The sequence below is a fragment of the Pelodiscus sinensis genome, chromosome Z, assembly GCF_052426305.1.
Source record: "Pelodiscus sinensis isolate ZL-2025 chromosome Z, ASM5242630v1, whole genome shotgun sequence".
Classification (NCBI taxonomy): domain Eukaryota; kingdom Metazoa; phylum Chordata; order Testudines; family Trionychidae; genus Pelodiscus; species Pelodiscus sinensis.
The window spans coordinates 11913114-11939193 of record NC_143085.1 but is presented as its reverse complement, the minus strand read 5'-3'; the positions used below and the strand labels follow the sequence as shown (position 1 = coordinate 11939193).

Here is a 26080-nt window from a genome sequence, read left to right as displayed (position 1 = left end):
ATGTTTCTCCCTCTGTGCATTCACCCTGCAGTGCCATGCCAGGTATCCAGGAAACAGGAAAAAATCCCAGATACTCTTTAGCTCAGTGATGAGGATACTCAGCTTGGATAAAGGAGACTCCCATGTTCAGCTCATCCCCTTTGCTGGGGATGGGATAGAATGGAGAGAAGTATTTGTACAGAGATCTACACCTCTGAGGTGAGCTCCCTAAAATGAGATATTCAGATGTGGGGACTTTCTCAGTTACCTGGGCAAGGGAGCGAGGGACTGGCTCTATGATTCCACAAAGGGTGTGCTTTGGGCAGAAGGTTCAGTGCCTGGGGGCAGCCAGACCCTTAGCATCACCCAGAGCAGGCCATACCAAGTCTCCTCTCCCCATGTGCACATTTGGGCTCAGGCTCCAACCCTGGAGACCCATCTTCCTCCAACCCCAGGCTTCCAAGCCCAAATGTCCACATGGCTATTTTCAGTCCCACAGCATGAGACCCAAATGTCCACAATCTGTCACTGCAACAGAGAAGGGCATCCGTTTTTAAAATGAGTTGGTTGACTGGTGCTCTGACACTCACTGCCGCTTTTTTGTGCATAGCTGTGCCTTTAGCCATATGTTTTCCTTACTCTCCCCGAGCAACTGAGAGCTCTCAATCTTTGGATTTTATTTTACTGCTTTGGAGCTTACATGGTAAATTCTCTCTTGTGGGGCTGCAAATCTCAGTCCCTGAACTGAACTGAGCATGCAAGGGAAAGGCCGTCATGCTGATGCAGTGGCCCTACTGATCAGCTTTCAGTGGTGGACAGGAGGTGCTTGGGAGAGGGGGTGCAGCAGGGGCAGGAAGACTAGGAATGAGGACAATGCTTCAGGGAAAGGGGTGAAGCAAAGGTCGGACCTTAGAATGGATCAGGGGTGGAGTACACACGGAAAAACAAAAGTCAGTGCCTGTAATACCAACTACCACAATCCTCAACTTGGTCACCCTTGCAGAAGTCGGTGCCTCAGTGAGTCCAGGTGCCATGTCCAGTGTAGGCAGTGCCCCACCCCCCCATCAGATTCAGCTGCCACCCATCAGCCCAGTCTGATTAAGTATTACTCCCAGGAACAGGCATCTCCTTCCACTGAAGGTCAGGTCCCAACCCAGCCCAGGCAGGTTCAGCACTGCACCCTCACAGCCACTTCCTGTTTGTGAAGCTTGAGTTGCTGGAGGCTCCCTCCAGTCACACAATAGCATATGTGGCAAATGTCGGTCACTAGTGAGGCCCATTCCAGGTTGCCATCGGAGTGGGATGTTATTCCCTCCCATTTCTCCCCCTCCCCCCCAGCTTCTATAAGGCTCCCATGCAGTTCAAGGGGCTGACTTGCTCTTCAGGCTTGCATTAGTGTTTCTTACCTGCGTATCGTATGCTCTTCCCAAACACAGCTGTCCACAGGTAAGGAACTGTACTGATTTCCATGCCATGGGCTAGCATATTCAGAGCTGCTATACGGCCTGGAAAACCAAGGAAACAAAATGCAAGAAAGGAAACAATAGAAGTCTTGCCACATGCAGGCCCAGACTACGTGGAGTGCATCAGGCCAGACCTGCCATAAAGGAGGGGGAGCAAAGAGGGCAGCTAACATGGGCCCCATAATTCAAAAGGGTCCAGGGCTCCTAGCCATTGCTGCTACTGTGTGGTCACAGCCAGAGTAATGTGCAGCACCAAAGGACTGGCAAGAGAGGCTAGCCCCAACCCCCTCCTTTCAGCATGGACCCTCTCCCCCACATGCAAACCAGTTCCAGGAGTGTGGCAAATCTGTCAGCCTCCCTGGATTGTGCCCAGCTCTTTAAGATGATTTAGAGCCTTTTGCTATGAATTCCTTTAATCGCACTTTAAGTAGAGCCCAAGACTTAGACTAGTCCCCACCCCCACCAGCAGAACAAGAGCAGGAGTTTCATGAGCCACAGTGCAAGCAAGGTTGTGGTGAAGCACCTTGATCATCTGCCTCTGAAGGAAAGTTATATGGTTCTTGTTCACCTGTAGGCCCTTAGTTTGCACATTTAGATGGTGCCCTCCCATCCCCAAGCAGACTGTCTATTAATACAGATGTCACAGAAGCTTTCAGAGACCACCCTGACATTTTCTGCTGCAGCTCCAGGTTGGTGGGGCCAGAGCTCTTCACTGCCTCAGGGGACATGAAGCTCTAAGCCACTGAGAATGCTGGAGACCCTAGAGCTCTGAGCTACTGGGGCAGAGGGAGCTGTCCACAGTCGTTGGTGCTGGATTTCTCTCTCCCTCCAGTAGCAGGCCTCGGGCTCTCCCCCCTTCCCTGGGGTATTGATCAGTCCCTCCCCCTCTCCCATCACCCTCCCCCAGTTTTTAATAAAAGTAACAGACAGTTCACAAGCATCCATGAATTTTTGTTTATTGCTTGCAGCCAGTTCTTAACTTTTACTAAAAATAACCACAACAAAATATTAACCCTAGCTAGCAATCTTCCCACCTCCCCACCTTCAGGGCTCTTTCACAATGGCAGGACTGAATGCCAACTAGCATCTTTTGCAGATATCGAGAAATGAACAAGGAGAGATGGGAGGAGGAGAAGGGATGATGGAGAAAACACATCTCAAGAGTGGAGACTTTTGCCCCATCAAGTATAACTGCCCCCCCAGATCTGTACTGATACCAAGCTGATTCAGAGCTCCATAGACTGAGAATGACATTGCTGTGGGCAAAAGGGCAGCATATTTTCAGTGCGGACGCTTGTTTATGTCGTGTCATGATATTCAAACTTCAAAGCACGTTGAGAGCAATGCTTACAGAGCATTATGTTCCAAAAGAAGGACAGTCTGGGAGATAACACACCAAAACCTGACCACTTAGGTGTAGAGAATCAACAAGTATAGTGCATTGGCCGCGTGACAGGGCATCCAAGGACAAAACCAAGAAAAGCTGCAGACCTTGGAGGATGATCCAGGAGTCAGCGGGGACGCGCGTGATCAAGAGTCCTGAGCCAACAATAACAACATCTGCCAGAGTCAACGACCTTCGAGAATGCTGTGTTGGGACTGTGAGAGAGCACAGTTTGTGAAAAGCAGGATGTGGACTTTTGGGAAGTTGAGAGGGAATAAAGATAGTTGTAATCTTGCAATAAAACGATTTTGTGCTTGCAACGGCCGGAGTCCGTGCCTTCATACACCACACTTGGGCACCTGCCTGGTGGAGCCATGGTGGAAAGCATGAAAATGGGGAAAGGCTCGTGCAAAAGAGGAGAAAGGGGCTAGTATGCAAGTGGGGAAATGATAAGTCCTTCAATTTGCCAGGGAGATTTTCCTCTTTTTCTATGTAAACTGTTGGGCATTCAGAGAAGCAAATATCTATGGCCAATAGGTTAAGGACAATAAAGGGATTTTAAAATATACAGGGAAGGAATTCTAGCAATGATCTAGGCCACATTGGATTATGTTCAATATGAGCACAGAGAAGATAGTTTGAGCCAGAAATATGTAGACTTGGCATTTGAAAAATCACTCATTTCCCAAAGTTAAAAGCCATTATGAGCAAAATTAAGTAAGAAGAATAAATGAGATAGAAAAATGTGAATGAAAAATAGGAGTTCTTATGATCAGAGGACCAAAAAGCCATGATTCCTCACTGAAGAAAGGGAACAAATTAGGCTACAAACCCATCCTGGTTTAATGGCAAAGTGAAGGCAGCAATTAGAATGAAAAAAGAAACATAACAAATGGAAGGATAGGGAAATACGAGGACGTCAATGTCAGTTATGAGGCTGTGAAGTACAGAAAATTGGTAAGAGATCACAGGGTGGCTGACCCATTTAACTGAAGCAGGGCCTGTTCCCCTGTGCCAGTGTGGCCATTAAGAGGGTGAGGGCTATAAAGAAGCAGGGCAGCAGTGCCCTAAGAAGATGGATCTGATGAGTTGGCATTTCCAGTCTCATTCAGGAAGAAGGCAGGTGAGAGCTCCTATAGCCAGGAGCCCACAGGAGGTCCTTGAAGGAAGCAGAAGATATCTCCTCAGAGGAGGGTGAAGGCCAGAGTGATGCTTTTGTTAGCTGATTTCCCTGAACCAGTGCTGGAGAGGGCAGATGACAGAAAGGAGGAGATGTGCCTGCTAGCTCTAACCAGAAAGCTGAAGGTGGAAGAGGGCAGGAGGCATGAGAGCGGTTTGCAGCTGATGTGCTGGAGAATGGACCCAGGGAGCAGTGAGAGGTTCCCGCTGGGAAGAGTGGAGTTGCACTCCATCTGGAAGGTCTTGGGTGACTGTCCTGGTGGAGTGTTGATACAGTAGGAAACATTACATCTTGAGTATGCAGTCCCAGCAGAGAGGCGTGGTGGGGAGGGGTGAGGTTCCTGTTGGAAAGACCAGGGGTGTAAGGCCTATACTCCAATGATGGACTTTTGACTACTGATTGATTTTCACTGTGCTCTGATAATAAACTGGCTCCAAGGAGCAGAATTATTGAAGCAAGAAAGCCAATATAAAGTTACTAGGGACTCTGCAGGAAGGAAACTGAGGCAGATGTGCCACTCTCCATGCTGAAGAGAACATATGTCATAGGGTGACGGCCTCTTTCAGTGTAGTAGGCCCAGCTCCCCTGTGTTTGTTGAGGTGCTCCTAACTCTGACCAGCTGAAGGTGGGCAGCACCTGGAGCTATAAAGGATCAGGGGGAGAGAGATCTGGCTGAATCAAAGCTGCCAGACTTTGTCAGTAAAAAACAGTAGTTGATGTTGGAAATCAGGCTTTTTCTGTCCATGGCCTTCGCGTATAGCCCATCCTGCCTCACAAGGCCCCTCACAGAAAACCCAGACTGTGAGATACTCAGAGAAGCATGGGACGCACAATGCAGTTTTCTGTAAAATGGGATTTGGCCTTGTAGGCATCATAGAACAGGGAGGTGAGCATGAAAAAATAGAACACAAGCTGCAAGAGATAAATAAGACTCTCTTGACCAGTCCTTGAAGGCAGGGAGGTAGGCATAGGGAGATAAGACGCAGCTGCCATGCACACTGACCATGTCCACACCCAGCACTGTCCACGGGGCCATCAGGTGGGCATCATGAAAAATCCTATAGGGCAGTATTTCACGTTACCTCATTACCAGCCTATCAAGCCCAGCCAAGGAACTAAACCTAATAAGGTACCGGATATCAGGTTATGTTATAAAAGACCCTCAACCCCGTTGTTCGACGGAGGTTCTGTGTATTGAGGGCACATATCTTTTTTTGCCCGGCTAAAGGACTGATCACCCTAAAGCTGCCTTCCCACCCTTCGAGTCAAGTATAGGGGTGCATGAGTCCTGAGCATGCTCCGAGTTCTAGTGTGTTTTTGTGTTGCTATCGTTGCAGGATTTGTAAGTATTGCTTAAATTTATTAATTAGTAGTTTAGTTAATAGTTAAGCTGTATTAATTATATCCTATAATCCTGTGAAGTATAAGTAAGTCATATTAATTGTATTGTATAGATAGTGTGATTTTGTGTTATGTGAAAAGGTTAAGTTTTAGCCCAGGTATAAGTGTTAGAAGAAAAACCCAGGAGTTGTCAACTTGTAACAGTAAAAATTCCATGACTAACTCCACAAGCTGTCCTAAAGTAACATTGGAGGGATTGGCTGTGGGTGGTTCTTTTATTATTATTATTTTAGCTTTGTTTTTGTATTTTTCATTTGTATGCTGCGTTGTCTTAGGCGAATTAGAGATAGTGATTTAATATAAGTAAATTGTAATCTAGGAATTGTAATCAGTTAGGTATAGTTGTGTTCAAGTTTTCTACCCTGTAAAAGTATTAGGCAATTGTTAGTTAAAAAGACCATTTTCTAATTGTTGGTTTTGATAAAAGAATCATTCCACTTAATAAAGATCATTTGTTTTACACATCATCCAGTAGTTTTCACTGGGTAATCGGCTTTAACCCTTAAGGCTTGCACCACATCACCGAACCAAGGTGTAACATGGCGTCACGAACAGGATGTGGTGAATGCCCCTGGGCAAGCAGACCCCCAAGTGAAATTCAGGAAGATGTATTCAGTCACTTAACGTATCGCAAATTGGGAGATAATGAGAGTAATAACCCCTCAATGATTTTTAATATAAAAGTAAGGAACTAGGCAAGCCTTAAAAACATGGGCAGGCCTCCTAACAATGTCTTCTCTGAGGTGTTTGTTAAAGACACACCTCTCTGTCATGTTTTATCTGGAAGAGGAGACAAAAGGCCCCACCTGTGTAACAACAGGGTTAAAAGGGAACGAAACAGACCTGGCAAAATTTTGACCGTGGCAGAAAATTTTTTAAAGAAATCTGATAGCCATGTGTCAGCCATCCTTCCAGCTACCCCTGTTATCCACGGTAGTCCAAGGCACACTCTCTTAATAGAGTTAGTTCAAAAGTTAGAAGAATCCCGAGAGCAAAAGAAATTAAAGCCTGATAAATTTAAACTCGAGAAAGTAGCAGAGGTTTTGTGGGTCATGTTTAAAACGACCCTCTGAAAATTAGACTCAAGCCACGCAGCACTAAGTTTTGCTGCGTGTGAGGCTCAGCAAAAAATTGAAGCTAACAATCCCAACCAAGATATAGATGTGCCTCCGGAGAAAAGACCTAGTCCAACTGTTGAGATCTCCCAGGGACCAGAGAACTGGAGGAAGCAGAAGGTGGCTCTTGGGTGAAGGCTGAAGGCGGAAGAGCCGCAAGAGGGGTTTGCAGTCTGGCTTCCCAGAGCCAGGGCTGGTGGAAGGAAGGAAAGTAGCAAAGGGCCTGTCCTGTCAACACACTGAAGGGCTAGACACTGGGGAACAGGGCAGTGAGGGATGCTGACTGATTTGCACTTTGTTTTTACAACAAACTGGACCCAAGAAGGGGTATTAATGAGGCAAGGAAACTCGTGGGTCATTACTGGACAGGCATGCATGTCATGCCCCAGCCTGCTGCCGGAAGGTAGCACTGGAGCTAAAGGCACGAGGGAAAACCCTGGCATTGCAGAGCGAAGTACTAGAACTCTCCAAATAAATTGCTTCTGGTTGACTTTGGTGAAATGAAAACCACTGATGGTTTTATACGTGATTCTGCTATCAGTACAGCCCAGTGGAGTTGGGTACTCGTACTGCCTTGCTCCTGGGATTTTACAACTTGATCAGTGGGCAGACTTGTGTTTCTGCAAAATGGTTTATTTGTAGCCCAGTGGTAACCACAATGCACTAGGTACTGTCTAGAAATGTACATTAAGGCACAGGACCAGAGTGAAAAGGTATTTAAGTGCCTAAAGGCGAAGGTTTTGCATGTACCTGCATAATTAAATGCTGAAATCTCTTTAAATCTGAAAAAAAAACATTGCGTCAGGACTATATTGGCCAATCTAAGATAAACAAGCTATAAAGGAATAATGAGGATAATATCATTAATAATAAATCCCCATTCCCCCTCTGCCTAAGCCCAACTGCCTTTAACAAGGCAGAACTGATTGGCTAACTTCCTGTGCATCTTCATGACGGGCTTATCACTGAGTAGTTCAGGAGCCCTAACAGGAAGGGACTGAAATATACCCACCATGCATATGTGCCATCTGCCAGTGAGGGATGTTCACCTTCTTGTTGTTACGCAAGGCCAGTGGGAACGTGACAGCATCACCAGCTGCAAAAACTCCTGGGATGTTGGTCTGCATCATCTGAAAGGAAGCAAAGGGCTCTGGGTATTATGCCACAACAGGCCTTACAAGTGCAAGGTCAGAAGCATCACTGCTTCATGCTGCTGACTCAGGCTCAGCAACAAAGAAATGTCCCCCCTCCCTCCCCGCCCCCAGAATGAACATGCACATCTGTATACTGCAGCTACCACAGGGGAGCTAGCCAATCGAATCAATTGCCTTGGGAGGTTGTGGAATCTTCATCATTGGAGATATTTAAGAGCAAGCTAGACAAACACCGAGTCTGAGTGGTCTAGATCGGAGTGGGGAAAATATGGCTTGTGGGCCAAATCTGGCTCACCAAACTGCTGGATCCAACCCGCCACCCTCCTTGGCCTGGTGGAAGCTTTGGACAGGCTCCCTGCCTTCTGCACCCTGGTGGCGCTCAAACCACCAGCTGTGGGGGCCATGTGTGTTTCTGCGCACTATGAAACCCAGGAGGGTGAGGGGAAGGCTTCACATGTTGCCCCTGCCCTCAGCACAATTTTGGAGTTCCTATTGTCCATAAACCGGCCAATGGGCACTGCCTGGGCCATGCCTGTGGTGCAACCAGCGCATACAGAGCTCCTCCCCCTGGGGCACCTGCACACAGAGACCACATGGCCCCCGGAGCAAGCCTCTTTGAGCAGCATGCGGGGGTGCAGAAGGCAGGGTGCCTGCTAGGCTGCTGCTGGCCAGGAGTAGTCTAGGTAAGCAACTCCTGGTCAGAGTCTGCACCTGGCATCCCAACCCCTCTCTCCCCTAATTGTCTGCTCCTCCTTCTGCACCCCTACCCCAGGTCACAGTCCTTAACCCGCTGCACCTACACTCATACCCCCTCCCAAACTCTGCACCTCAATCCCCTGCCCCAGGTCACTACCCAAACCCCGGCACCTGCACATCTCCTCCTGGTCAGAATCCTCTTCTACACCCATAGCCATACCCCATCCCAGACCCTGCACCCCATTCTGCACTTCAATACCTTCCCCCATATCGCAAGCCACTCCACTCAAACTCCCTCCCAGACTCCACACCCTATTCTGCACCCCAATCACCTACCCTGAGCTCCTTCTGCACCCAACCCTATCCTAGATCCTGCACCACCCTCAATTAATATCATGGAAGAGTGTGGCCCTTGACCACATACCAAGTTCTTACCTCCACTCCTACAACATTTATTGACCACTCTGATGTAGATGGTGCTTGGTCCTGTCATGAGTGCAGGGGATTGGACTAGATGACCTCTAAAGGTCCTTCCAGTCCTATGATTCTATGATCATGTTACACACAATGAGTAGTTGTCATAAATCTTGATATGCGGTATAGCTTTTTAGAGGATGACCACTGCAGTTATACTGTTAGGCTGTTTCTAGACTGGCAAGTTTTTCTGCAAAAGTAGCTGCAGAAAAGTTTAACGGAAAAGTTTTCCGTTAAAAGCATTTTCGGAAAAGCGCGTCTAGATTGACAGGATGCTTTTCCGCAAAAGCACTTTTTGCGGAAAAGTGTCTGTGACCAATCTAGACGCGCTTTTCCGCAAAAAAGCCCCGATCGCCATTTTCGTGATCGGGGCTTTTTTGTGGAAAACAGTATTGTGCCGTCTTCACTGGCCCTTTTGCGCAAAAGTCTTTCAGAAAAAGACTTTTGCCCGAACGGGAGCAGCATAGTATTTCTGGAAAAGCACTGACGATCTTACATGAGATTGTCAGTGCTTTGCAGGAAATTCAAGTGGCCAGTGTAGACAGCTGGCAAATTTTTCTGGAAAAGCGGCTGATTTTCCGGAAAAACTTGCCAGTCTAGACACAGCCCACTGTGTCTAGCCAGGCCCTTAGTTAGACACAGAAAATTTGAAGATAATCTGCCTATGCCTGTCCGTTTTAGAGTACTTTGAAAATTTAGCTCTAAACAGCAAGTGCACTACAAACTCTGGATTTGCTCCCACTTTTCTGCTACATGGCCGCCTCCACACCTACTATGAGACCCCACGTAGGGCCTTGCACCTTTCTGGGCTTTGACACTGTTTACCTTGTTGACAACAATGAAGCCTTTGGAATCAATGTTAATGCCGCTTTGCTTCAGAAATCCTGTTGCTGGACTTGCACCTGCCAGAAAGGCAAAGGACATTGTGCAAATGAGTCTAAATCCCAAACACTGTTGTGCTCACAAAAATGGATGTCTGAGCGCGTAAGGACCTGCTAACTCCAGCAGTCACTTTCCTGCCAATGTCAGTTCAGTTCCATGATAACTGTGTGCTCCTCAATTAATAGCTGCTATTGGGTCTCAGGAATTGTGCTGGGTGTGTGGGCAGCAAAGGAATGACGGGCAGGGGGCTTGAGAGCCTTCTTGGCAGAATTCAATGGATGGGGAGGATTTGGCAGCAGCTAAGGCAACAGTGGAAATGCACAGGCCCAGGGATAAACTCATTTAAATATGGACCACATGTGCAGCTGCATTTGGAAACTAGGTAACTGTTTACATCAGATGGCATACCTTCTCTCCCTCCTTTACCTTCCCCTGCAATACAGGCAGTCCCCGGGTTACATACAAGATAGGGACTATAGGTTTGTTCTTAAGTTGAATTTGTATGTAAGTCGGAACTGGTACATATTGTAGGGGAAACTCTAGCCAAACATTTCTCCAGAGCTCAGTTTTATTCTCCCACATCTCACTTCCCTCAGTCCTTTATTCTCAAGCTGAGGTGTCTGCTGAGAAAAGCCGCTCCGCGTCTCCCTGGTCTGCTGGGGGGGGGGGGGCGCTAGCTTCGCGTCTCCTTGGTCTGCTGGGGGGAAGCAGCTAGTGCGGGGTTGCCTCACCCCATTTGTAAGTAGGGATCCGATGTAAGTCGGATCCATGTAACCCGGGGACTGCCTGTACTTCCTTTCCTTTACAGACTCCTGTGCACCAATTAACTCGCCCCATTCCTACTCTATATACACATTTTTAAAAATAGCAGAACAATCTCCTTTGAAGTGTGGAGCTAACACACTAATTCAGGGGTGGGCAATAATTTTTGGTGAGAGGAGGGGCACTCCAAGATTTTGGAAAGTGGTCAAGGGCCTCACTTTTCTGTGGAGGAGGTGCGGGTAGGGTTGCCAGGTAGACCCCGCAAAAAAAAACGGACACACTTGATCATGGGCGGGAGGAGGGAGGAGGGAAACTGGCCAAAAGGGGGGTGAGGCTGGCCGGGAGGTGGGCAGGGCGGGAAGCAGAGCTGGAGGGGGGCGGGTACGGGAGCCACGGGACTAGATGGGAGGAGGGGGGCGGGAAGCAGAGCTGGCGGGGGGGGGGGATCTCTGAGGGCCGCGGGGCTAGCTGGGAGGAAGCAGGGGGGCCGGGAAGCAGAGCTGGGAAGGTCGTGGGCTGTGAGGCTGGACGGGAGGAGAGGGGGGGAAGGAGAGAGGGGGCGGGAGCAGACCTGGCGGGGGGTGTGTGTGTGCAGCTGGAGTCCTTTGGGCCGTGCCCCCTGCAGGCACTCCCTTTAGTTATGAACAGAAGCCGGGCGGGGGAAGGGCTTGGAGCTACTCCCCCCGCCCGCCTTCTGCTCGCAACCAGAGGCTCCCAGCTGGGAGGCGGGGCCGCGATTGGCGCTGGGAGCCTCTGGTCATGTGCAAAATCTGGGTGGAGGGAGTGGCTGGGAGTCCCGACCCCCGCTCCGCCCCGCCTAGCTTTTTGCACGGGACCACAAGGCTCCCAGCAACAATTGCAGCCCTGCCTCCCAGTCGCTCCCCTGCCCCCGCCAGGCTTCTGTCTGGCGCCTAGACGGAAATTCAGAAAATACCGGACACTGCACATGTCCGGTATTTTCTGAATTTTTCTACCAGACAGAGGGTGCAAATTCCAAACTGTCCAGTAGAAAACAGGACACCTGGCAATCCTAGGTGCGGGGTGTAGGCAGGCTGGGCTCTCTGCCTGCTGCAGCTCCAGAGCATTGAAAATGCAGCCTGCTCCCTCCACGAGGCTCTCAACTCTGGGAAGGGGGAGAGGCTTGTGCTGCCCCCATCCCCCAGGCCAGTCTCTCAGCTCTCATTGGCTGGCTGTTTCTGGCTAAGAGGAGCTGAGGATTGTGCTGGAAGAGGAGAGATCACCTGATGCCTCCCCCTCCTTCTGGAATATAGAGTCACACAGAGCAACCCTGCATTTAAAACAGTGGCTGAAGTGTGCCTGAGGTTCCTGGATGGAGCATGTGTGGGCTGGATCTGGCGGTTTGGAGGGATGAATCCGGCCTGTGAGAGGTATCTTGCCCACCCCTGCACTAATGCTACCTGACACAATGATCATTGCCCTTGTAGAGTGTATACCTGCTCCTCTAACCTCTGCCTGACTCAGACATGCCCCCAACTTGCAGTGAGCTGCATGTGGGCAGAGAAGTCACCTACATGCAGCATGCTGCAGGACTCAGGCTTTCTCAAAGAGAAGAGCACAAGGACTCTGAACCTGCTCTCCCCTTGACCTGCGAAAGCAGAAGTCAACCCTGTTTGGCAACAATGAGAAGCTTTTCAAGTCTTGGTTCATTTACCTATGCCGATGACACAGACATCTGCGCGGAGGACTTTCCCACTTTTCAGGACAACTTCCTTAAGCTTCAGGAAATACAGATGAAACACTTGATTACTTTAAAGGAAAAAAAAAAAGAACTAGCAATACCCAGAAGAGCTGGAATCTCTCTGCAGCACAGGAAGTAAGGGACAATCACTCCATTGTAATTCTCCTTCAACAAAGAGATTATCCTGCTGGAGTCTCACTTGTGGGTCTTGCCTCCCTAATGTAAATGCTGTTGCTGTGCAGCTTTTCTGAGCCCTAATGACAGTGGTAATGCATGCTATAGATTGTACCAGCCTCCCCTTTGGCTGGCGCTCACCAACCATCCTAGATTCTAATTGCTGTCCAGATCCCCAGGGTTGAAATCTCTCCACAATAATAAATTCAGGTTGAGAAGTCTATGGGGGCCCTCAGAAAGGTGCTGATGGGTGTGGGGCCAGAATGTGAATTAAATAGAGCAGCATCAAGAAGAAACAATAAGCCAGCAATACAAGTCAACCTCACCTCTGACAGCAAGCCCTCTGGGCTGCTCTGGGAATGTAAACAGGGGAGGGGGCAAATTAGGACTGGCATTACTATTTTCTCTGTGCTTGGGTTTTCTCCTGCAGTATTTAATTAATGGGTGGGCCAGGCACATTGGTTTCACGCAGAATATTTGGGTCTTTGTAGTGATGTCACAGGATAAGGCCTCCCCAGCTCTTTCCACAGGAGTCATAGGTGCCCCTAGGGGTGCAGGTTAGGTACAGTGCCTGCACCATCACCCCCTTTGAGCTCCTCACACTATCCCTGCCCTTCCAGACACTTGTGCACAGGTCAGGCATAGTCGAGCCCATAGTCCTTTTCTCTTAGCCCCACAGTACTTGACTCCTGTGGAGCACCAGCCACTGTACCTTGCCCTCCTGTTCCCGCAGCTCAGACACTTCAGTCTGCATGTAGAACTTCACCCGGTTGTTCTCAAACATCTGTGCAATGAGAAAGACAAGCTCTTAGCTCTTAGCTCAGCCTCTGAGTAAGGCCTCTTAGCTCAGCTTGAGTATGCACTGGACATGGGCTCTGAGCTTCTCTGCATCTTGCTTGCTCAGGGGCATGCCATAATTTTGCAGTGTATGAACACAAAATACTGGAGCTCACTGCAATTCAGACAATAAGGGGAGGACATGGCAAATGTTTTCTTTTAGGTGTCAACCACTGCACAGACATTATAGCTCCAAAACCCCACACATATTTAATACGCCAAATAAACCAAACACAATGATACCATTAACTGGTAGTGCCAGCAAGGACGCAAGGCATACACAGCTGTCCTCTGCACAGCAGAAACCAAAGTCACTGTCTCCCTCGTTTGATCCAAAATAATCCTCTAAAAGACTGGCAGGTCATAATCACCTTCATGAGAGCTTGGCCAACCTTCTCCCCAAAGAACTTCTTGAAGGGCACTTCTTCCAGCTCAACCACAGACACGGAATGGGCTTTTTCTGTGAGGTAGGCTGCCACCTCCATCCCTGGGGAACAGAAGCATGTTAGAAACAGTATCCCATTCCTCCTCACCTCCCTCCTCCCTGCACTTCAGTGAGGTCTCTGGAACTGGATTCAAGAGCGGGCAGGTGGTGATGTAAGAACTTTCAGTTTTCCCTTTTGTGACTGGGAACTGCTGCTAATGGCATGTGCATCTGCCTTTGGATTCAATGGGTATGTCTACACTGCATGGCTATTCGGCATACCTCTGATACCCGGAAATAGCTAACCCACCTCTTCACAAGCTGCCCGTTATCTTGAAAAATATTTTGAAATAACAGGCACACTATTTTGGCATCCCTGTAACCTTTGTTCCATGAGGGTTAAGGGATGTCTTGAAATAGTGCGTTATTTTGAAATTTGGCACTGTGTAGACATGCCAAATTTCAAAATAAGCTATTCTGAAACAGAATCAAAATAAGATACACAATTTGCATAGCAAGGATGCTATGCATTGCAGATGGCATGAAGAACGTTTTCCTAGCAAGTCACTCTCACAGTCTACTGTAAGTGCTAGGAGACCATCTTTTTATTATACAGTAACCGCACCTCTTCCCCTTTTAACACCTCTTCCCCTTTTAACAGAATCTGATCCTTATTGGGTTCTTTGGTATGACTGCAATATGAGGACTGCTGCTGGTATTCATAATGATAGTCAAGGCTCAGCATGACATGAGTCACCTTAAGCAGACTGATTCCACTTCAGGATGTTAAGAGTATTCAAAGGGTGGGAAGAAACAAAATCATTTGATCTCCAAAGGGCTTCATAGTGATGGTCCAAAAACAATGACCAGTATAGTTTCTGACTAGGAAGAAACTATAACAAGGCTTTGAAGACTGACATAAGGGATATATTGTAAGGGTATGTCTACACTACCACCCTAGTTCGAACTAGGGTGGTTAATGTAGGCAACCGGAGTTGCAAATGAAGCCCGGGATTTGAATTTCCTGGGCTTCATTTGCATGTTGCCGGGCGCCGCCATTTTTAAATGCCAGCTAGTTCGGACTCCGTGCCCGCGGCTACACGCGGCACGGACTAGGTAGTTTGGGATTAGGCTTCCTATTCCAAACTACCATTACTCCTCGTGGTGTCCGAACTAGCGGACATTTAAAAATGGTGGCGCCCGGCAACATGCAAATGAAGCCCGGGAAATTCAAATCCTGGGCTTCATTTGCAACTCCGGTTGCCTACATTAACCACAAGAGTTCGAACTAGGGTGGTAGTGTAGACATACCCTCATATACTTAATAACCATTTTTATTTGCAGTGGAGTTGTAGCTGTGTTGGTCCCAGTATATTAGATATAAGTGGTGGGAGATATAACATCTTTTATTGGATCAACTACTGTGGCTGAAACAGACAAGCTTTTGAGAACCACACACCTGAAGAAGACCTCTCTAAAGCTCAAAAGTTTGTCTCGCTCACCTACAGAAGTTGGTGAAATAAAAACATTACCAAACCTATCTTCTCTTGCTCATTTAAAACCTTAGCATTATGCATTGAAGAACTAGGAGTACTACTACTTTGCCGCTGGTATCATAGTCAAGCTAATCTACTATACATTTTTGAGGTTTGTCTGTCTGTTTGTCTGTGAATTTCTCATAAATGGTAAGAGATAGGACTGTCAAATTTGGTATGCAGCTTCCTCCTTAAAGAAACCAAAGGTTCGGTTGTGCCAGGAAAAGGGGATGTGCTTGGAATGGGATTGCTTCTCATAAAACCAAACCGAAAAGAGACCGAACCAGTAAAGCAAGTACAGTCCTCAAAAATGACAGAACTGAATGAATGGGATTCTTGAGATGATCTGCCCAAGACCAAAACTCACCAAGGAAAGAAGCTCCCACTATAACTGCATTCTTGCTGCTGGCCAGTTTCACTACCCGGTTGGCATCTTCAGGGGTTCGGATGTTGAAAACATTCTCAACTTCTTTGCCTTTACAGCTAAGGGCTTTGGGCCTGAAAAACACATATTTATGTTAGGTTTCAATTGTGGCTTTGTTATCTGTATTTTTTCTATTACTAAGTATGTCTCTGTAGGCGCTGCATGGAGCTATTCAAAGAGCCAATACACCTTCTAATATAACTACAAGTGATCTTTCAGCCTGCTGCTCCAATAGTTGCAGAAGTAGGTATAAAACTATCATAAGAGAAGTTTTCTGATCCCCAGCAGTTACTGATTGGCTGGATATCTCGGGTTCCTTCTTTCACAAGTGTATGTCCTGTTTAATGTAAAATATAATGTAATGTAAAATATTATTATTATCATCATTATCATTATTACTATTTAATGTAAAATATTCTGTGTGAAGAAATATTGCCAACACATCATTGAATGTCACACTGACCCTCAGGATCCCCCCCTACCAATGTCACAAGAGGAAAACCTCTATGTGGACCCTCCCAACAGTGTGGACTTCTACGTTGACTGCTTCCGCAAATGTGCACAGAGGCTGACATTGTGAACAAACAACATCATGTGACATCATCTCAGCCAGGCAGAATGCAACGCTATCCACAGCCTCAAAAACAACTCTAACATTAAAATCAAAGAGGCTGACAAAGGGGGCACTGTAGTCATCATGAACAGGACAGATTACAAACAAGAGGCTGCCAGACAACTCACCAACACCACATTCTACAGGCCTCTTTCCTCTTATCCCACTGAGGAATGCCAAAAGAAACTGCACCATCTGCTCATGAAACTCCCTGCTACAAGTCAGGATCAAATCTATACGAATACCCACCTTCTCAGATCCCTGACCAGGAGTATTTTATCTGCTACCCAAGATCCATAAACCTGGAAATCCTGGACATCCCATCATCTTGGGCATTGGCACACTTACAGCAGGATTATGTTGACTTTCCTCTTAGACCCCACGTTGCCAGCATTCCTAGCTACCTTTGAGATACCACTGATTCCCTGAGGAAACTATAGAACATCTCTTTTCCTGTTTTTTTTCCGTGAGAAAGGCCTATTCTTTGTCAGGCACTTCACAGTAAGAGAAGGGTCAGAGATGTGAGTCCCCAGTGGAGAGAGAGCCTTTCCTCCAATCCAAAGTTAGGTGAGAACATGAGTTTAGGCTCCACCTCTCTCCTTTGCATTTCTAATTGGCTAGCTCAGGACTCAGGAGGCTCTTCATTGTGTTTGCTGTGTTCTGCAAATCCCTCTCTTAGGCACCTAACTCTCACTCCTGCATTGTGTAGGGAGCCTGGGCACCAAACTCAGGCCTGAGAAGTCCGCTGGGTGGCAGACAATTAAAAATTAGGCATTGCAAGTGCTTTGCAACATCTCAATCTCTAGTGGATCCAGCCCTAAGGGATCTTAGGGATCACCTCTGAAAATGAGATTTAGGCTCTTTTGTAACTTCAGTGCTTTTGAAAATTTTACCCAGGAGTTTGGATTTTTAAAATAATTTAAGATAATATCATAACATATAAACCTTTAGGACTGGATTCCCAAACAAACTCAAGCATGACAGTGCAGGCTTACTGGAGAGCCGGAATACATTTTATGTGCACTGAGGCATGTGTGAATGAGTACCACCAGTAGAAAAAAACTCTAGCGGTGGGCACTCTGCAGGTACATCAACACAGTAGTGCATACGTCAAAATAAGCTATGCAATTTGAGCTATGCAAACTGCGTAGCTTATTTCAAAATAGCTTACTTTGAAATTTGGCGCTGTCCACACAGCACTAATTTAAAAATCAATCACTGTTCCAGCATCTTCTTTAATCCTCATGCAACAAGATTTACAGGAAGCCGGAATAAAAAGCCCGTTATTTGAAATGTCTTTTGAAATAACAGGTGTGTTCTTAAGACACATAGAACACTATTTCGGGTTAATGGCCATTACCCTGAAATAGCACCGCTGTGTAGACATACCCTGCTAATCAGGCAGGCAGCATTTAAATCTTTCTTGAGAAGCTGCACAAGGGCACAGTTTCCCGGGAACAAGACTAATTTGATTATGACTAAACATCACTTGAACTTCTGCGGTGGTGTTCCTTCAAAACCTCATACATTAAATAAAAATATAGTCCATGAAAACTGCAACTCCATTTGTTCATTAACAGTTCTGCTATGTGTCTTTGGCAAATTTCATTGGTAATCCCAAAAGCAAAATTGAGAGCAACATCTCCTAAAGGGCGTGATAAATGGAGTCAATTTTAGAACTCTCTTTGGCTAAAGGAAGTTTGTCAGAATGTGATTGAGACATCCAACTTGGAGAAGACTAGCTCCTTTTGCTTTAGGGAGGAAGTCATCCAGGGTACAGCAATACTGGGGTGGGGGGAGGTTCGAAGAAGGTATGCAAATTGAGGTCGCATTGGCATATCTTCTTCCAATTTTTTTTCCAGAAGAGGATTTTCCGATATTTGGCCCATGTCCAAATGTCGGAAAAAACCCTCTTTCAAAAGTCCCCTGAATACCTCATTTTACGAGGAATGAGGGGGCTTCCAAAAGAGTTTTTTTTCCTGACATTTGGCTCTGTGTAGACAGGCCAAATATCAGAAAATCCTCTTCCGGAAAAAAAATCGGAAGATGATAAGCAAATGCAAGCGCAATTTGCATACCTTCTTTGAAACCCTCCCTCCCCCCAGTGTAGCTCTACCCCCAGTGCTGGGAGGATATATTTTTTCTTTTACAACTCTATCATTAAGTCATTAAAAAGCCACACAGGCTCATATTTTCCCATTAATCTTTGGCTGTTGACTGAGATTTTCTTGATAGTGCCAATCTGTTCCAGGCTCTTTAATTCATTTCCCCCCTTTAAGAAGCAATGGGATAGGTAGGAATCTTGCAAGCTGACTGTCTATAATATGAGTCAACAACCTGAGTGCTCTGGTATGGCAAACAGGTGCAAAATATCCACATACCTGATGGTAGTCTTTGGGGCTCAAAGCATCCTGGGGTATTACATGGGGGGCGTGGTGCAGGATGGCCGCAGGGATCAGGCCGCCCACACTCACTGCAGCAGCAGGAGCCATGAAAAACAGAATGATACATCAGCCTGTTCCACTCTGCCATCTCTCAGCTGAGTCACTCTACTTCACCATGGCGGCGGTGAGTGCAGGAGGCCAAACCCCTGCTGCAATCCAGTAATTCCTGGATACATTTTCTCTGTAGAAGGGGTTTTGAGGAAGGGGTGCAATGGGGTGGGAAATGGTGGAGCAGGGGTTGGAAGAAGTGGGGTTCGGGTGGAGAAGGGGTGGGCTTAGGAGAAGGGATGGTGTGGGGACAGAGTAGGGGCAGAGCAGGGAGGGATGACGCAGAGTGGGAGTGTGGCCTGGGGCACAGTGGGGTTGCCCTGAGCCCCACACCTTTCTAGGGATGGTCTTGACAACATGACTGAGGCTATGTCTAGACTGCAAGCCTCTTTCGAAAGAGAGCGTCTAGACTGCACGGAGAAATTTCGAAAAAGCGGCTTGCTTTTTCGAAAGAAAGCATCCAGTGAGTCTGGATGCTCTCTTTCGAAGAAGCCCTATTTACACTGAAGAACGCCTTCTTTCAAAAGAGGAACTTTCGAAAGAAGGCGTTCTTCCTCATAAATTGAGGTTTACCGCCATCGAAAGAAAAGCCGCGTTCTTTCGAATTAATTTCGAAAGAACGCGGCTTGAGTCTGGACGCAGGGGAAGTATTTTCGAAAAAAGGCTACTTTTTTCGAAAAAACCCCTGAGTCTGGACACAGCCTGAGTGAGAACAGGTTGCATTTTGTTCTCGTGCATTCACTAACCTGGCAAAGACAGACAGTTGGCTACTGGAGTTTTATAAAGAACCTGATCTGGTAGGTGGTTGGGGCAAAACTGACAGAGGGAGGAGAAGAGGGAGAACTTCTCTCAACTTTTAGCCCCGTGGTTAGGGCACTTTGAGCAGGCAGCTATATAAGCTAACTAATGGGAGATGCCAACCAGAAGTGTATTGTAAGCCTTGCCCCCATGTTCACGATTTACCCATTGATACTTCTGTTTACACAGCTATTTATTATAAATAGTGTCTGAACAATATTTTACCTGGAGTATTGGTTATCAGTTTGTGCTTCAATAGTCACTATCCACCAGACTCCTGATGCCTAATTGATAACATGGTGTTGGTTTTGCTTCCTAGTTGGATTTCTCTAAAACACAATTTTCAGTTTTGTCTGCACAAACCTTTCCAGCATGAATGGATAGTCATGTGAACATATATTCAGACTAGGCTTCATATAGCCATATAATCACACTTTCCTTTTCTCCAAATTTTCATGCAAACAAATTCACCTGGCCAATGATTAATTCAGTTCCAGTGTTAGGTTGCTGGCCTAGATTTACAAAGGTATTTAGGTACACCTCACTTTCACGCATCTAGAGAATGAAAGCCTGAGTTAGGTTCCCATGCTGTTTTTCCAATGAATTGGGAGAGACAGGTGCCTTAGACTGCAGTTCTCAAAAGCCAACAGGCTTGGAAAGGACTGTATATGAGATACCATTAGGGTGTCCAAAGTCCAACCCTTCTCCTGGAAAAAGGTGCCTTGAACCTGGGCTGCTGAGGGAGACCTAGCTCTGCTAGGGTACGTCTACACAGCAACATTGTTTCAAAATAACTAGCGCTATTTCAAAATAACTTAGTCCGTGTCTACACAGCTGGCAGTTATTTCAAAACAGTGTCAAAATACTGTCAAGCTGGAGGACTTCTTAATCCAACTCCTGTAACCCTCATTGCATGAGGAGTTAGGGAAGTCAGAGGACGAGTGCTCTATTTCCAAATAAGTGCTGTGTAGAATAGATGCTCCCAATTTCTAAATAAGCTATTTTGAAATAAGCTATTCAATTGACGTAGCTCAATTCTTGTAGCTTATTAAGAGTTAAGACCTGCAGTATAGACACACCCCTGGTGATTCTCAGCTGCAAGTCCTCTTTGATGTCAGGTACCTAAAGGAGTGTTTTACAAAGAGGCAGACGATTCCTCATTGGGCCAGAGAGAGAGTGCATGACTCTCCTGGTGGCTAGTGCATCACCTGGGATCCAGTCTTGCTGCTCCAGTGTTTCTTTAATGGTTTATCCATAGTGGCATAGCTTCAGCAGGAGAATGTTAAGCAGCCCCACGAGAGAATAGCCCATAGTTCAGTGGTTGGAGCACAAACCAGAGAGGCAACAGATCCCTGTTCAAATTCCTTCTGGTCAGGCTGGGAGGGACATGAGCCAGGAATCTGATGTCCCAGGTGAATGGTCTAATCACTGGGCTAAGAGTTGAGGAACCCTTGAGGTGAATTGTGCCAACTCACCTGAGAAGCACAGTTGAGGAAGCATGCTCTGAGGACACCTATCTGACTGGGCCTCATCCACAAATGAGGTGCCCAAATGTTTATCTGCCTCCAGTTCACAAATTGCTGTGGGGCTCTGGTGGGAGATAGGCCTTCAGACACCTGAAGGTAGGTAGCATAGGCATGCCCAGAGGCAGAAACATGTGCATCAAGGTCTTTTTTTAAATAGAAAAAAGTAGGTGCCAAGTGAGCTGAGGCACCTGTCGGGTTCAGTGGCAATTTTGAGAGTCACAATGGAGCCTAAAGTGGGATTTAGGCCCTAAATTTGGAGGTTAATTATCTAAGTACCTTTTGAATTTAGACCTTTACAACTACCCACAACTACCACGTCTAGACTGGCATGATTTTCCGCAAATGCTTTTAATGGAAAAGCATAGATAAGAGTAGAAATACAGATAGATAAGAGTAGAAATTGTCTTGGTGTGGATTACGTATGTATGTAGCTTACATGCTTCCAGTTGCTATCAGCAGTTTGTTATACTCCATTTTAAATCCATCCTTGAACACAGCTATCTTGTTCTTGACATCCACAGCTGCAACCTGCAATCATTTCTAATTAACATTAAAGGATAAAATCTGAGATGCTTATTGAGATACCTGTTACAGCTCTCCCCCTACCCCCATGTTCTATGAAGATTGTTTTTTGGATAGAAATGTGCATAATTCAAAGATGCTTCATGCAAAACAGATCACGTAACATATCAATTTTACAGTCACAGTTTGCTGAATCTGTATATCCTATTTTTGTTGATGTGTCGTTCTTGTATGTGAAGTTATAAATATGAAGTGTGAATCTGTTTATAATTTTAAATGTGCCAGTGAGGACCATTATTGATGCTCTATAAACATAATGACTCAGTACTCATATCAATGACCTGAGAATACTGTAATTATGTTTGTCCGGTAAACCCATATTGTGGTTGGTCCTAGAATGAGATGACCTGCCACCTACTACTGGAATCCATCTTGACCCAGGTATTTTTCCATGGGGATGGGGAGCTGTGAACAATGGGTTCTCGGCCTTGGGGAAAGTCTCTTTAAGCAATGGGAAGCCATCAGTCCTTTGTCTTCATCTGGCCTTTGAAACTGCCTGGCCCACTCTAAGAGGATACAAAGAACTTTGAAGAAACAGTAGACCTGGACCAGAATAAAGATCAACTCTGTCTCAAAGCTTTTTACTTGATATAATAACAGCTGTTTAGGGTAAGAATTTGCATGTAACAAGTTTCTTAGTGGATTAAAACTAGTGGGGTTTTTTTGTTCATTTTAATTTAGTAACTTACTTTAATCTCTTTTGACCACTTAAACCTTACCTTTTATACTTACTAAAAACACTTTTGTTTATTATAAAGCCCAGTGTAAATAATTACTGGGGAAGCGACCACTGTACATATATCTCTTTCATTGAAAAAGGAGACGGACACCTTATGAGTTTTCTCTGTCTAAAACTTTTACCCAGAGTAAGATGGATTTATTTGGGGTTTTGATCCCTTCACCAGCTCCCTGGGAACTGACCACAGAGATGCTGCTGCACCATTCTGTACACTGTTGGCACTGGCATTGGCATCCCTAGAGACAGTCAGGCTGGAGCAGAGCTTGTCTGTCATGGAGGAAAATCTCTGCTGCAGATCAAGTCATAAAGACAGAAATGAAAACAAAGGACTATGAAACATGGCTCCAAAAGAAGATTCAATTAGCCATTGAGGGACCTAACTGCCATGATTCTTTCTAGCTCTTTTCTGAACCCTTTAAAAGTCCTAGCCTTCACCATATCCTCTGGCAAGAAGTACCACAGGCTGACTGTGCAGTGAGTGAAGAAAAACTTCCTTTTGTTTGTTTTAAATCTACTGCCTATTAATTTCATTTGGTGACCTCTAGTTCTTGTATTGTGGGAATAAGTAAATAACTTTTCCTTATTCACTTTTTCCACTCCAGTCATAATTTTATAGACGTCTATCATATCCCCCCCTAGTTTCTTCTTTTCTAAACTGAAAAGTCCCAGTCTTTTTAATCTCTCTTTATATGGGACCTGTTCCAAACTCCTAATCATTTTCATTGGCCTTTTCTGAATCTTTTCCAATGGTACTTGGTGTTTCAAGTTTCACTTTTGGTTGTTTTAAATTTCTCTCCATCAACGCGAGGTCTACCAATTTTAGGGTTGACCTCCTTAAATCCTCAAAGGTCATTTCATATAGTGTTCCTTGTGCTGTCAGGAGACAGATACTGTTCAATAATCACTGCTAAATTAAAACAAACTATGCCAGTTGTCAGTGTCTATATGTTTCCATGCTAATCAAGAGACACCTGGGGCACGATCCACATGGGGCAGCTGCATTACAGTGCCTAACATTTTGGCACCCTGTGCCATAGTGGAATTTACAATGAGATATTCATAGTCACTACACAATGCAAAGGGAAAGTTTGGTGCTAAGAATGGGATTTATAAAAGCCAACATGCTGAGTGGGCAACCACATAAACCAGCCAATAGAAAATGCCACGAGAAGGAATGGGGCCGAAGCCCCTCCTCTCAACAGGAGTTAGGTGCCTTCATGCAGGCGAGACATTCTGGGGTTCCACTGAATGTGTTCAGTGTGAGAACAGACACAATGAGCATCCATCCTGCAGCTATTTGCTAGCTAAGCAAACAGCAACTTTGAATAGCAACATCCAGATGGGATCTTGCTGTGAAGCAAGGGCTCCAATGCAGCTTTTGGCAACATTCTCTATAGGTAATTTGACAGTGCCAGCTAGCAAAGTTAGCGTGTGCTTTTTCCAGCTACATACAGTCCCTGTGTTCTAGACAGAGTCTCCAAGATGCATACTGTATGCTACCTTGTGTAAGGATAGCATGCAAATGTTGTTCTTCTTACCTGAGTTTCTGTCAGGACCTCAATGTCATTTGTACGGAAGAATTCCTTCGGGCGCAAGATGATCTGATCTGAGTGGGAATCCATTGACTGCAACAAAGAAGCCATTTCTCTGTCAATTAAACAGTTGCAAATTCTCATTACATTACATCCCTCTTAATCTGAATGACATTGCTTTTCACTGATAGTCTGAAATTTAAAAATGGCGGCGCCCGGCAACATGCAAAGGAAGCCCGGGAAATTCAAATCCCAGGCTTCATTTGCAAGTTCGTATGACTACATTAACCACCCTAGTTCGAACTTGGGTGGTAGTGTAGACATACCCTGTGAGAATGATCAAGGATTTAAAAAGCCTGCCTTATGTAGTGATAGGCTCCAGTCTGCTCAGTCTGTTTTGGACTCAGCCTACAGCAGCACAACACTATGGCTTTGGTGGGCTGATGTCGGCAGAGTGCACACACATATGCACACTCTGCAGTGTTCACTGATTGGATGTGTGGCAGGTTTTTAGGGATGGGTCAAGTTTTGTCCAGTGCTTAACTCTGGCTGTCTACGCTACAATGATCTATCAGAAAAACGTACACAAATTGCGCTCTGCAATTTTCATATCTTTTTTCCGATAGGTTTTTTTTAATAGGCTTTTCTGAAATTTGGCCCATCTACACTGGGCCAAATTTTGGAAAAGCCTCATCTTTTGGAAGAGCCCTTCTTCCTCATGGGAGGAGAAAGACATGGCTTCCAAAAGAGAACATCTGCTCTTCCGCAAAAAAAAGCGGAAGAGCGGACGCGTTCCCTGGATGTGGGAGTTTTTCTGGGATACCTCCAGTATTCCAGAAAAACTCCATAGTGTAGACATAGCCTCTGTCCCTTTGAGCTGGGATGGAGGTTCTTTTGGGATGGGAGACATTATCTTAACTCTATGTTCCAGAAGGTTAAATTTTGTCTTAGCTTAACTTTTTTTTCTGCTTTCCCATATTCCATTTTCTCTCAGCCCTTGTATTTTGTTCACACCATGAATATCATTCCTTTTTAAATATATTTATATTTACAGTCTTCATTTTATCATTGTAAGTATTTCTGCCTAAGAAGATATTAAAGAATTCAAGGTATAAACATTAATTAAACCCAGTTCTTCCACTATTTGATCTGAGGTTTGTTAAAATAGGTTCTTTACCTAGAGACCTTGATAACCTGACTGTGCAAAGTACTGAATAGTGAGTAGGGCTCTCTGATTTTAACTTATGAACACGAGGCCACTTATTCAACCCTCCATCTATGAAATGTGTCATTAAGCACATGCATTGGAAAATCGAGGCCCCAGCTTTTATCGAGTTCCTTCTGTTATTGGTCTTAGATGATGATGTTAGAATGAGGGAAGAGAAGGATTCATGGGGTTTGCCTCTGAAAACACACACTAAAAGGGTGACAAACTCCAAAACTCCCTGGCATTTAATTTTATCAACAATGCCTCAATTCAATAAAAGGACAAACCAGTCACATTTGTAGTGGCTGGAACACCCACTGTCCAGTGAAAAAAATACTCTCTGAGGTGGGAGCCCAATGGCTGCTGGGTAAGAATATGAAACATTCTGGATGATACAAACCTTACTTAGCTTGGGGCGGTCATAAGGTAAGTGTCTGTCCATTGTGCACATTACAATCCTGTCGGAGAAACCTTCCTGTCTTAACGTCTCTGCACAAACCAATCCAGCAGCACCTGAGACAGATAAGGCCAAAGATTGCTACATATATATTTTATTTAACAAGTGAAGAGTTTAGCATCCATCCAGTAAAGGGCTCCATAATTTATTTTTTTTACTTTACCCTTTTATTTCTTCTGCTTAGATAACTAAACAAAGAAAAAAAATGCCTAGTGCTATTGCAGTAACTTAGAACTTGGCACAGTGTGTGGGCTCCACTGGAAGTAAGGCTAGTCTGTCCATAGAACTTTTTCCTCACTTGTGAAGGTTTGAACCCCTTTCCCATCCTGCTCACCAGAGTTGGAACTGGAGTATTAAGAGAACTGTAAAATGAAGGGGCTGAAGCCTGGAAAAGCCAATAATCAAATGCATTCTTTATGTAAATTATCATTATCTGACGAGTCATTTGGGTCCAGTTGGTGTCCGTTTCCAGGAACAGTCCCCTTGAAACCAATGGAGGGTGACCGAATCTGGGTTTTATCGAGCAAAGCACACTGGCACATAGGAAATGC

General features: G+C 45.7%; 1 protein-coding gene across 1 annotated transcript in view; it reads right to left on the bottom strand.

The window, feature by feature from the left end:
* The window catches only part of AIFM3 (AIF family member 3), a 105777-nt gene that overhangs the window by 19916 nt on the left and 59781 nt on the right, over window positions 1-26080 (bottom strand). Inside the window, exons 8-17 of the mRNA XM_075898215.2 lie at window positions 25473-25585; window positions 23872-23958; window positions 21449-21540; window positions 15527-15657; window positions 13572-13687; window positions 13076-13147; window positions 12163-12226; window positions 9672-9748; window positions 7535-7652; window positions 1386-1484 (exon numbers count right to left, since the gene is read on the bottom strand). Of these exons, the coding sequence (XP_075754330.1) occupies window positions 1386-1484; window positions 7535-7652; window positions 9672-9748; window positions 12163-12226; window positions 13076-13147; window positions 13572-13687; window positions 15527-15657; window positions 21449-21540; window positions 23872-23958; window positions 25473-25585 (969 nt within the window). The remainder of the gene's footprint in view (window positions 1-1385; window positions 1485-7534; window positions 7653-9671; window positions 9749-12162; window positions 12227-13075; window positions 13148-13571; window positions 13688-15526; window positions 15658-21448; window positions 21541-23871; window positions 23959-25472; window positions 25586-26080) is intronic.